Raw genomic sequence first — 13,298 nt, 5'->3', positions numbered from 1 at the left:
ACTCCTGGCTGCCACCATGATCGGCAGGCACAAAGTAGCTGAACATCGCCCCATCCTCAGCAGCCGGAGTACCTGCATCAACTTAAGGGGAGCACCCTGAGTACGAAGGTACTCGCAATACTTACACAATATGGGTATATAATATCCCGACTCCAAAAATTATGCATTGAGCTGTTATCAAGAATATAAACATGCGATTAAGTTAATTAAAGCGGTAAACAACCTAGGCATATGTGTGAGCAACTAACTTAACCAACATCTACGAAATTACCCTGCAACTACCAACTGATCATGTGAAACTGTAACCACAATAGTATCAATATATAACAAGTGCCATCTCGACTATCTCCCACATATCTGAACCACAAAACACAAGCGAGAACTCTACGAGCGATACAAATGAAACCATAGCATGCTCATGACCGAGAGCGCGGCAGTTTGAACTGTTTATACACCCTGCAGGGGATACTTCTGGACCCACATGACTCAGGAACCATACGGCTTGTGCCACCCGCTAAAGTGCACACAAGGGGATATCCGTGTCAACCTTTCCCAACCAGCCCCAACCGTGTGCGGCATGCATCACTCGGCGCGGCGGTACTAGAACTACTCCCGGAGCAAACTAGTACCACTTACAAGCCCGCCCGCTCACACCGTCGATGTTCAGGCCCCACAAAGCCACAACTGCGAAGGTATTTGGCTCATCTTACCATTAGATTGGCATATGGTGAGTAAGCTAAGTGCTAAAACCAACTGTACTGATGGACGGTCTTAAACGACGCAAGCAGCCTACGGTGTCTGGGTTCCCTTTCCGAACTTTCCTTGAGGGCAGATGACACCCCTAACACCGCCCACATCTCGTGTTATACTCACTACTCAACCAACCATAACAACCTCAACCATATATTCGTGCGACAAAAGTAAATCCTATGCTTGCGAACAACGAAAAATGCTCGAATTCTACCGAAAGACCTAAGCATGGCTAAGCATATGAGTAGAACTTGTACCTAGACATAACATCATCTCAAAGCTACAAGAAATGTGGATGAACAAGTCATCAAGGTAGAAGAATGCAATTGATGTAGGTTCTACCCATTTGTTTCCGACATCGACTCCCTATACATGCAAACCTATACATAAGCATAATTTATCAATATTTAGATCTTCATACAATTCAATTGATAGGGTGCAATACGATAGATACTTGCCTTGTTGTTTAGGTGGCTGCCCAAAGTTTCCTTCGCACTCCTGGATCACCGGCTCGATGTTCTCTAAAAAGAATAACGCGTGCAATGCCATGAGTATGAATAAAGTGCAACAATACATACCACAATGCTTCACAACATGCTAGAAGTATAAGATATGCGAATCAATGCAATACTAAACGATCTAAATGAAAACCGAAAAATAACAGCCATTCGGAGTATCTGGACTGGTTCGGAGTATCCGAGCTCGGACCCTCCAGGTGACCCTCCGGAAGAGGTGCTTGGTTACTGCTTTTTATTTGACTGGCCCGAATTATCCGGGACATGCTCTCGGTTAGTATTATTTTAACTTGACTCAGAACCTCCAGGTTTGTCGGAGGATTAACTCCTGTCGCAGGGATCCCAAGAGACCCCTTTTTAGAGATTCGGCCGGGGGGATGATCCTGAATAAGTTCGTCGGAGGAGTAAATGGGAATGAATGCAACGGCCGGTGGTGGGGGTGACGACCTAGTGCAAGAAAAAGTAAATGCACCGAAATTTAGACAGGTTCGGGCCGCACGGGGGTGTAATACCCTACTCATGTATGGATGCTATAACTTTCTTGAGGAAGTCCCTCAAGGATGTTACTGGTTACAAGAATTTTGGCCTAACTAAAAGCTTGAGGCTCCTTGTTCTTCGGCTGGAACTGTGCTCAACCTTGCTCACAGTGTCTCTCTTGCGCTGTGTTCTTCGTGGGGTTGGGGTTCTTTCGCCGTTGTTGATGTTGTCTCTCTCTCTGTTGGTGTTTCGTTGTTCGATGTTCTCTCTTCTGTGTTGCCGGCTATTTTAAGTACTTGCCGGCCATGACATGCCCCGAACGGAAAGGAGGGGGCTCGAGTTTTGAGACGCCATAAATGGAAAGGGCGTCATCATTTCTTCTGGATGAAGTGACCGGGGGTGAAAAATGCGTCGCACGCCCGGTCATACTGTTCACCTCCCCGAGCACTTTCTCCCGAGCACTCTTGTACGAACCCTCGGGGAACCGAGTGCTCGGGGGCTGCCACGTGCAGCCCCGAGCACTCTTGTACGGATCTTCGGGGAACCGAGCGCTCGGGAGCTGCCGCACGCAGCCCCGAGCACTCTCTCCTGGAACTTAGCTCTTCTGATCGTCGGGGGACTAGGGTGCTCGGGGGTGACCGGGCACCTCCCCGAGCACTTTCTTCCCGGTACTCGGATTCCGTGGATCATCGGGGTACTGGGGTACTCAGGGGCCACCGATCGTGGCCCCGAGCACCTTCTCCCGGGACTTGGCCTTTTCTCATCCCACAAGAGAGACCTCGCGGGATGGCGCCATGTGGCGGATGGCTGGCCTGGCCTCGCTATTCGGGGACCCCCGGTTCCTGATACACCTACAAGGTTGGTCCGGACTATCCGGGATACCCTGGACACTTCGAGTGAGGTTCCGAACAAAACTCTCAGCTACACGATCACATAACTACCTAGAGCCTCCGGGCTTGTCCGGATAATCCGAGCGATATAGACTTCGTTTCTTCATGATTTTTCCACTCGGGTGATTTGACTTATTTTACAAATCTGTGCTACACAAACGTGTACATGCCCAATCCAAGAGATCCTAAACCAAACCCGCACCCTAAACCCTAACCAATTTTGAACACAATTCATTGGACAAATTCTGCTGAACCCGGAGTATCCGGGTGAGTCCGGAGTATCCAAGTCAGCCTAAAAACTGTTCTTGAGTGGATTTTTGGTTGATTCGAGTTGCGATCTTTTCCAAGTCTAAAGGGAACATGTACGGGATAGTTTAAGGGTACTAGAACTTGCTCATCAACTACCAACACAACTCTAGAGCTCAGATTCGACCAAAACTCCATTTTTGCTCCAAAAAACTCAAGAATGCCAAGAACTTCAAGAACTAATCGATTATTCCACGAAAACAAAAAATGGATTGGATAGATGAGTAGCTCATGAGCTAGAGAATGCAATGGTACCACATGCATACCTTGAATCCTCCACTTGAGCTCGGATTTTGGAGGAAAAGAGAGAGTGCTTGAGTGGGAGAGGGAGAGAGGGAGGGGGGGGGGCTGCTGCAGCTGCTGGGGGAAACGTGGGGAGTGAGGAGAGGAGAGAGAGAGGGTAGGTGGGGTGCTGCCCACTTGAGAGAGGGAGTGGGTGAGGGGTGGGGCCACATGTGAGGCCCACATGTTAGAAAGAATAGGTATTTTCAATGCATTTTCTATTACTTTCTCCCCCAATTTTCTCTCTTACCCAATGATTATTAATGAAGTGCATTAGCGCTCCAGATTACCATTACGCAAAATTTAAGCATAATGCTTAAGAAGCATAATCTTGCTTAAATGCGTGATTAAGAATTTAGGACGTGACAAATCACAATGGATATTATTGAAGGTCTCCCAAAAACAGCTCATTATAACTGCATCTTTGTAGTGGTTGACAAGTTTTCAAGGTATTCCTATTTGATTCCTTTGGCATATCCTTTTTCTGCTTTCCAAGTGTATTCAAGTTACATGGTCTTCCTCGAGCTATTATTTCATATCGAGATAAGATATTTACTAGCTCCTTCTGGCAAGAATTATTCAAATTGACAGGAATAGATTTGTGGATGAGTACTTCATACCACCGTCAAACAAATGGTCAAATCGAAAGGGTTAATTGGTGCTTATAAACTTACCTTAGATGTTTCATTCATGCTTGTCCAAAGAAATGGGTTAATTGGCTTTCCCTAGAGGAATTTTGGTACAACACCAGTTATCACTCAACTCTAGGCAAAACTCTTTTTGAAATGCTGTACGGCTATGAACCAAGACATTTGGGCATTGATAGAATTGAATCTTGCCAAACATCTGATCTTCAAGAATGGTTGAGAGAGAGAGACATACACACACACAGGGAGAGAGAGAGAGAGAGAGAGAGAGAGAGAGAGAGATTATGGTCAAATTGCTGCAGCAACACTTACAGAGGGCTTAGCACCGAATGAAAATGCAAGCTGACTAAAGGAGATCTGATCGATAGTTTTCAGTTGGAGATTGGGTTTATTTGAAGTTACAACCATACATTCAAACTTCTATTGCCACCAGAGCCAATCACAAGTTATCATTCAAATATTTTGGCCCTTATCAAGTCATCCAAAAGATAGGATCAGTGGCCTATAAATTGCAGTTACCAGCCTCATCTTCAATTCTTCCGGTTTTTCATGTTTCCCAACTGAAAAAGGCCATCCAGTCTCCAACACCGGTATGTGTTGATTTACCTGAATTGCCAGCTAATCTGTAGGTACCAGAATATATCTTGGATCATTGCCTACATTGACACTAGAACAAGGTGGTGCCTCAAGTCTTGGTGAAATGGTCTCTTTGGCCGTACTCTTTCACCACCTTGAAATATGAAGAAGATCTCCATCAATGATTTCGACGTGCACTGACTTGGGGACAAGCCGTCTTTCAAGAAGGGAGGGTTGTCACCGACCATGTGATGGCCACCACGAAGCATGACGAGCTGGAAGCTGCGCCAAGCGAAAGAACTAGTAAGAAGAAGAGAACTGATGCTAAGGAATACGCCAAGGGGGAAGGAAGGCGGAAGGAAGTGGCACGACAGAGGAAACCAAACCCCAGGGTCTTTGGGCCAGAATGGCGAGTGTGATGGATTTCGGCCCATGCAGTGGTGTGTGTGGCCAGCTGATATGTAATCGATTGGTGAGCGTGTGTCTAAGAGTGAGGAGAAACTCTATATGAGTTCATTATGTCATGTAACAAACTAAGGAAGAACGACGAACTGAAAGAACAGATGAAGCACGGCACCTCGCCGTTGCTCGATCCCCAATTCTCCCTTCTCAATTTCTGTTAGTTGGTAACAGGTAGTGTCTTTGGGCTTGCAGATATCCAGAAAGTGGCGGTGTGGTGATGAGAGGTGAAACAAGTGGTAAAGAGCCAATGCAGTTGGATCTAGTTGTGAGGAGTCGGAGGTATGCGACGGGCTCCAAATCAAACTCAACGAGCAGATGGAAATTTGCTCCTGCCCCACCCCACCCGTTGGGCCTCATCACCATCTCTTTGGATGATGACAGTGTCCCACCGGCCCTGGCACGACTAGTGCCTCTTAAGGTCGTCTGCCCACTGAGCGACCATGAGGAGCAGGCAGGGGAGTTTCAACAGTGGTGAGTTGGATGACAAAACCTTCGGGAATGACCACATGGGCTAAAACTACAAAAGGGAAACACTGATTTAGATGCTAAACATATTAGCTAGTACTAGATTTATGGAGGGAGGTGGGTCCCCACTCCTCCTTGCCGCCGACAAGGTCGTCGGACAGGGAGGAGGAGCGGGACCACGGTGGTGGTGCTGGGAAATCCTAGGGGCTGGAATTTTTGGGAGAGTTGCATGGATCTGGTCTAGGTCTATCAACGGGACGGGTTGAGACCGGGTACATCAAGAATGTACTTGACCCGAACCCAATATGCAAAACCCGACCCGACCTCGAAACTACTAACATGTGAGAATTCACCCCTAGCCCTAAACCTGCCAGGGACCCGAAACCTGACAGGGACCCCACGGGTGGGATCTGAGTGCTGATGCGAAAACTGAGGGTGACGGCACGATGGGTGGGCGGGAGAGGAGGTCGGTGGCACAACAACGTGACAAGAGCAACGGGCAGCGGCGCGACAAGCGGGTGGGAGCAGCGGCGCGGAGGGCGGGCAGCGACATGGGCTATGGGGGCACGAGGCGTCAGGGTTAGGGTTAGGTGGGGGCAATTGGGCTGGCTTGGTTAGCTTGGGCGGTTGGGCCACCGTTATGGGCGCTGGCTTACGACCGCAAGCGAAAAGATGCCCCCTCGCACCCAACCCGAACACTAATTGGGTCCCCGACCCATAACCCCCATGGGGCTAATTTTGAACCCACCCCCGCCAAGTCTAAACCCCGTGGGGCCCTAACCCACCCCAACCCATTACCAGCCCTACTAGTCTAGTCTCAGCCTAATCTCCATCAGGAATGGTGTTAAGCAGACAATCTACCTTGCACATGTTAAGATTACATAGATGCTGGTCACCTGATCTTTTTTCTTGCATTTGCTCAATGTTTTGGCTGTTACAGCAGAAGATAATAAAACTTCAGGACTGCATGCATATGCCTAGCCTCTGAATAAGCCTGATAATTAAAGGCTGTCTCTTTATAAAACTCGACCCCTCCGGTCATAAATATTTTGGGTTTTGGATAAGATCTAGTCAAATTATCGATATTTTGACTGCTAATAATTTTTAAATATTTAATTTAGAAACATGAAAATCATATGTGTAAATTTGTCTTGAAAAATACTTTCACAATATCATAAATTTATTGTATATTGTAAATATATTCTAATAAAAAAATTTGATCAAAGGTTCACATGAAAAACCATGTCATGTCTAAAATGTCAAGTATTTTTTTAACAGAAATAATGCTATAGTTGATTCATTAGAGATGTTATCTATTGTAATATCTAAGATGATATGCACATTTATTATAGATAGCAGGTAGCTATACTATTGGAGATACCTCGTGTGGAGTTAGCAAAAGACGTACTAAACGATCATTGTAGGCTTAGTTTTCTCTGCGTTTAGTATACTGTACTATATGCAGGAGTATATTACAGTTACTCAGATAGAAGATTGCTTACCTCGTGGTAGTATATTACAAGTACTTGTGTTGATTTCAGAAAAAAAACATTAGCTATGTAATACTACTTAAATTACGACCCCTGCACTGCATGGTCTCTTTTTTCTTCGATCTCTAAGTAGTAGTCACGTTAGGTTTTCAGGTCCACTTGCGCACGTGGCCAGAGTAACAGACCATCTTATTTTAGAACGTTCAGATCGAATTCCCGCATGCAATCGAAACGAACGCGGTTGTGCCGGTAGTTCGTTTCACGCATGCATGCAAAACTGCACTCAAATTTCTCTTATATTTAAACGACTAGAAACTAGAAAGGTCTCGGTGAGAAATTTGTTCGCCTACGTTCGTGTTTGACCAAAAAACGATCTAGGACTGCAAAGTACAGACGTAGACACACCCTTAACTATAAACAATCAGAGACGTACGCCGACCAAGAAGAATTTCTCCTCCATTTTTGACCCAGATGCAAGGATGTAGAGCAAACTTTCTTTAAAAATTATTTGAAACATACTGTCAGCGAGTCAGCGGCTGAACCAGTCTTCTACTTGCGCAGTCATACGCGTTTACTTGGCGACTTCCAGTGATTGGTTTGAGCTTAATTAGCTCAATGTTCACACACCACTACTACAAAACAGCACTTCACCGTCGGTTTCAAACTAACTTTCACTGCTAATTTTAGAATCGACGGTACGTAACGGGCAGTGATAGTCCGATTGCTATCACTGCCGACTGTTGTCCACCAGCATAATTGCTATTTTCCAAAAACAAAAAGAAAAAAATGCCGCTCGGCCCTACGCCCACTCCGCCGTCGCCGCTCGCCTCGGCCACCGCTCTACGCGGTGCTCCCGCTGCCGCTACCGAACAAGCTAGCCGATCAATCACAGAACATGCATTCACAGAACATTCACAAAAATTATAGAACATTCACATAACAAGCTAGCCGAGCAATCATAGAACACTCACAAAACATTCACAAAAATTGTTGCTTCTGCACCCTGCATGGAGGAGGTGGGGAGGAGGAGGAGCGTGCCCTCCCGCTGGATCTATAGAGGAAGAGGGGCAGGGCGTAGCCGGTGAACTCGCCGGTGAGCTCCTTAGTATGGTCACTGTGGATCTCCTCACCACTGTGCTCGCCATGGAGGTCACCGTGGATCTCCTGCAGCGTGAGCGGCAGGCACAGGAGCTTGATCAGCGCTTGCGTGTGGTGGAGCGGCTTGGCTACCGCACTGGCCCCAGGAAGCGCATGCGAGAGCTCCACGTGGTGCCACGTGAACTCCTCGGGCCGCACCTGCGTTGACGACGCCATGAGGTGAACTCTCCGGTGTAGGAGGCTGAGCTGCCCAGCGTGCCTCGGCCCTCGCTCCCGCTGTAGATCCAGCCGCCCCCGTCGCGGATCTGGCCCTCACTCGCAGGTATCCGGTGTCCAGCATGGTGGCTAAGGAGAGAGAGAGAGAGGGAGAGAGTGGTGGGTTGGGGGAGAGAGAGGGGATAAGCTCGGACGTGAACTTAGAAAAATCTGGAGCTAGCATGCGGAAGAGACCAGTGGATTGAAAATAAGCTACGGACGCGGACGTGAACTCCAATTCGACTCCATTGGATGAAAAGTTTGGGTCCAGGGTTAGGCTTCTTTGCCGGATGTTTTCTTGAACCGGCACTGAAACCTATCACTGCTGGTGTACAATATGAGCCGGCAGTGATAATAACTTATCACTGTCGGTTATTTTCTAAAACCGCCAGCGATACTATTTTTCTTATGAACCGGCAGTGACAGTTGTATCAATATCGATTTTTGGTGACTAACAGTGATGAACCGACATATAAAACATGTTATGTAGTAGTGTGTACATGCGCTTCAGTCACATAAACTTAACAGCATTTATACTGAGCAAGGTGACATGACTTCAAGAGAAAACTAGTGCCCGTTTGCATGCTAGATTGTCACCTCCCTTTGAAACGGTCCTGAACTCCAAAAGGATGTCAGGCTAAGTACTAGCCAATTATATATGAACAAACTGCGAGCTGCTGTAGACAAATGGAGCAGTGTTTTGATTTCGATTGAGACATGTCATGGGGGTAGGCAGGCAGATCATATGAGCGAGCGTAGGTACAAGTGCGACTGTTTTAGTAACACGGGATGAGTATCTGAAGAAACCCCATGGACCAATTGGTGAACAAATCCATCCGATTGCATTGACAAGCATGCCGCCATACATAGCCACCAGATATCTCCATCAGGAACATGGAAACTTGTGCTCGGAGTTGAGGCCCCGCTCCGATCCCTAGCTAGCTCCCTCCCAGCTGGCTGGTGCAGCAACTGACGACGGTCAAATCATGCAGTAAATTTTGAAGGAAAGCGTGTTGACAGAGATTCACGAAAGGATGAGCCTATCACAGACCGGCAGTAGAGTGACAGGTTTTGCATCACGGCTACCAGCTGGCAGTTGCACGTGTAGCACGATTAGCCGGGAGTAGTTAGGCAATACAGTTGCTGTCTGGTTAAGTTCAACGGTTCAATCCTAGCAAATTCTTTGCCGGATGATGGCCCAGAGATCAGGTTTAAGGAATGGAAAACAAAGGATTGATGAGTGACAAATTGTGCAAAGGACCAGTGGAGTAGCAAGACGTACGTACAGTACGTATTGTTTAGATGCCATAGTACATTGAAGATTACATTGAAGATTCAACATTCCTCGAAGGAAAATGAGTCTTTGTCAAATGTCGAGAAAATGGGTCTTTGTCAAATGTCGAGAAACTGAGTTTTTGTCAAATGTCGAGACACAAGCTTGTGTGTGCACAAGTACATTGACCCCAAATTCGACCTTGTTTTAAAGAGGACAAAGAGGCGCTTAACTAAAGACTACCATTGCATGTGCTGGTTGAGACTTAAAAAGATTTAGAAATGGAAAATAGCGGTATTTATAATTTGCAGGAGTACATAAGTTGTAGCAACTAACCAATTTGCTCATACAAGTTTTATGGCTAGATTTGGAAATAAAAACTCTATCTAGTGTGCATATCTAATGCTCTAGTCGGAAATATAGCTGTCAACATAACTACACCAACGGCGATATATATTTGATTGATCACATCCTAATAATTTGGTTCCACCAAAACAAACGGTGTAAATATTTTTGTCTTTGTAATCTCGATGAAGAGTTAATTTTTGAGACCTTTTCACCAGTTATCCTTGGAATATCTAGCACTCAAAGGCAATAATATGCCTTTACTCTCATTTGTGTACCCCGCAAAAAGTTTGTTTATAGTATATATAAGGAAAATGTTCAGTTGCAATCCCTATTCTATCTGCAGGGGTAACCTATCTGCAAGTTCCCATCCCACAGATCGAAAATAAAATGTCCAGTTTCCGTGTAGGTTTCTCAATTTCGAAAGATATGCACACGATGGGGACGTAATTGTAAAACAGAGCCCCCAATTCTGTCTGCCGGGGATACCTATCTGCAAGTTCCCACCCCACGGTTTCTAACTTTCTATATTAAGAAAGGACCTGCTGTACGGTCCTAAGCCGAGTCCGCAACTCCGCGTGACCCCCTGATACCACCACCAAACCATGCCCAACTTGCGCAGAGCTGTGCTGTGCAGCTGCCACGACCTTTCTTCCCGCGCTCCCGCTATATAAAACCAGATGTCACGCCTCCCCCTCCCCCTCCACTTCCGCCCATCCCCGCCACCAAAACTGCCTAGCACTTCGATTCGTACCAACGAACAAAACTAACACTCCACAGCGGCACAGCGAAGGTTTGCTGCTGGTCGCTAGCTAGCTAGCTGCGCAGCCATGCAGACGCAGCCTCGCTTCGCCGTGAGCGGCAGCAGCTCGGTCTCCGCGGACGAGCGCGAGGCGGTGGTCATCAGGGAGCTGGCGCGCGGGCACGAGCTCACGGAGCAGCTGCGGGCGGAGGCCCTGAGCGCGCTGCGTGGGCAGGGGCAGGCCGAGGCCACCGCGGCACTAATCCTGCAGGAGATGTCCCGCGCCTTCACCGTCTGCCTCTCTATCATGAGCTCGCCCGACCGCGCCCCGCCGCCGGAAATGCCGGAGCCGAGCGCGGGCCGGAACAGAGGCGACAGCATCCCGAGAAAGTGAGTTGTCTGCTGCATGCCTGCACAGCTGACAAAGGAACCAACTCGATGGGAGTTTTGTGCTAACAAATTATTACCCAGTGATATAATTAAGTATGCACGCTGATCTGATTTGTCGTGTGCATTGTTGTCTAACAGGGAGAAACTGACATCCTCGCCGCACTTCGACGGGCACCAGTGGAGGAAGTACGGCCAGAAAAGGATCACCAACACAAATTTCCCTAGGTGTATATATATATTAATCTCTCTCTTAGTTCTTAGTTAACCCATAAATTTACTATTATTATCACATGATATATACTCCAAAAACTCTGCATGGCAGCTATAACAAAACAAGCAAATTACCATGTGCCTGCAAGGGTAAGTTTTAGAATTTAGAGCGTGACGCTTCTAGAGACGGCGTACAGGGAACGCTGTTCCACTAGATGGATGGATTGGGCTTGGATAGCGATGCGTAGCCAAAAAAAAAAAAAAAGCTCCGGTAACAGAAGAGACAAGCGCCAAAGGTCGCTCGACACGCACCCACCGTGTACGCCTCTAAAAAGATTCTTGAGCAGCCGGAGCCGGACGAACTCCCCTCACGGCCACACGTTTGAAATCAACAAAAGCTTGATTAGGGCCTTCACCAAAACAAGTGATTAGCTAGAATCATTTTGATGTTGACGACTGTTTATCTTCCAAGTAAAAAATGTTTTTCCACGTTTGTTTTCTTGACCAGCCTTTTGTCCCCGAAAGTTACATCATAATCAGTGAGGCATCTTCCTTACGTCACTTCTCACTAAATAATGCTCCAAGAGTGACGTCACCATCCCAGATGCAATAGTTCCTGGCTAGCCGCCATGTGCTACGCAGATGGATGGCTTGCTGCCAAATCATTATTGTTCCAACAAGTAAGCGACTTGCCTCTTACCTGCTTAATTTTTGTACGTACGCAGGTGCTACTACAAATGCATCTACCACCGGGAGCGCAACTGCCCGGTCACCAAGCAGGTGCAGCAGCGCAGCAACGGCGACCCGCCGATGTACGCCGTCACCTACGTCAACGAGCACACGTGCGACACGCCGGCCTGGGAGCCAGAAGCGGTTGTGTACGGCGCGACGAACCCGCTGCTGGACTTGTCGTCCGGTCTGACGCGGCAGCCGGACGCCCGCGCCTTGCTGGACGAACGCGGCATCAAGGAGGAGCACGAGCGCCAGGTGCTCGTGTCGTCGCTCGCGTGCGTGCTGGGGGGCCAGTCTCCTCCCGGCAGCAGCGGCGGCGGCGACGTCGCCCTCGTGCAGGAGCCGCAGGGGCGCACGCGCGACGCACCCGCTGTTTCGGTCGCTGGTGCACCTGAGCTGCCGCCGCTTGACGCTGACGACGGGCTCGATGTCATGGACTACGACGTGACGGGTGCGCTGTGTTTCGGCGATTCCTACGGGCTACCAGTCCACGATTTGCCGTTTTGAGGGCGGACCACAACTACGGTTCGTCGGATGGGACTACGAAGTTCAAATCAGGCGACAGTTTGTTCAGTCAATCTGGGTTTACAAGATCTACCATGACCCACTGCACTCTGGTCATAAAAATATAATATTATAAAAAAATTAAAATAAATCTATACGTGTGATTTTTTATATTTTTAAACTAAGTATTTTAAAAGCTATTGATGTTTTAAGTTTTAAAAGTTTGATCGGACTTTAATCAAAATAACAAGTATTTATAATCAAATAGAGTATTTGATATAAAATCATATAATCAGTGCAAGAATTAACTACTTGTACTAGCTTACAGCCTGTGTGCATTACTCCAGCTTAGTTTTCGTCGGTTGGCGTGATTATTTGCGTGTGCGTTTGTATTAACCAGCATCTAGTATTACAAATGATGAAATTTGTTACGGGACATTAAACTTTGCTACTATTTGTCATTTCACACCGAACTTTCGGTATTTAGCTATAAGATATTACAAATTTGTGGCTCTTTGCCGTATGATATTATAACCATTAGAATAGTATTTTCTTGGATTTCATGTGAGAGTGTTGATGAAAAGACCATTTTGTCCTTCGGGTATGTAGCAACCGTTTTGGCTTGAAAAAAATGGAAAAAGAAATTCTCGAATTTGAAATTTTTTTGAATAACCAAATTGAAAAATGGTCCTACCAAGCTAAAACTGTTGTTACAAACTTGAAGGGCAAAATGGTCTTTTCATCAACTCTCTCACATGAAATCCAAAAAAATATTATTCTAATGGTTATAGTGTCTTGTGGCAAAGAGCCATAAATTTGTAATGTTTTGTGGCTAAATACTGAAAGTTCAGTGTGAAATGGCAAATACCAATAAAGTTGAGTATCCTGT

General features: G+C 46.8%; 1 protein-coding gene across 1 annotated transcript; it reads left to right on the top strand.

Annotated features, from left to right (window-relative positions):
* The first annotated feature begins 10,428 nt into the window (after nt 1-10,428).
* LOC133923363 (transcription factor WRKY45-2-like) lies at nt 10,429-13,061 on the top strand. The gene is made up of 3 exons (XM_062368693.1): nt 10,429-10,963; nt 11,102-11,188; nt 11,899-13,061. Exons 1-3 carry the CDS (start codon nt 10,662-10,664, stop codon nt 12,410-12,412), a joined length of 903 nt encoding a protein of 300 aa, XP_062224677.1. The 5' UTR covers nt 10,429-10,661; the 3' UTR covers nt 12,413-13,061.
* The last annotated feature ends 237 nt before the right edge of the window (nt 13,062-13,298 follow it).

This window comes from Phragmites australis, chromosome 1 (assembly GCF_958298935.1).
Source record: "Phragmites australis chromosome 1, lpPhrAust1.1, whole genome shotgun sequence".
NCBI lineage: Eukaryota > Viridiplantae > Streptophyta > Magnoliopsida > Poales > Poaceae > Phragmites > Phragmites australis.
Note: the sequence above shows the minus strand (reverse complement) of the source record. Positions and strands in the feature narration are given on the sequence as shown.

Bases quoted from the DNA above. Each gene is read 5' to 3' on its own strand.
- LOC133923363 (XM_062368693.1), top strand. From the start codon at position 10,662: ATGCAGACGCAGCCTCGCTTCGCCGTGAGCGGCAGCAGCTCGGTCTCC. The intron at 10,964-11,101 runs GTGAGTTGTCTG...GTTGTCTAACAG, and splicing joins GGCGACAGCATCCCGAGAAA to GGAGAAACTGACATCCTCGC. The intron at 11,189-11,898 runs GTGTATATATAT...GTACGTACGCAG, and splicing joins ACCAACACAAATTTCCCTAG to GTGCTACTACAAATGCATCT.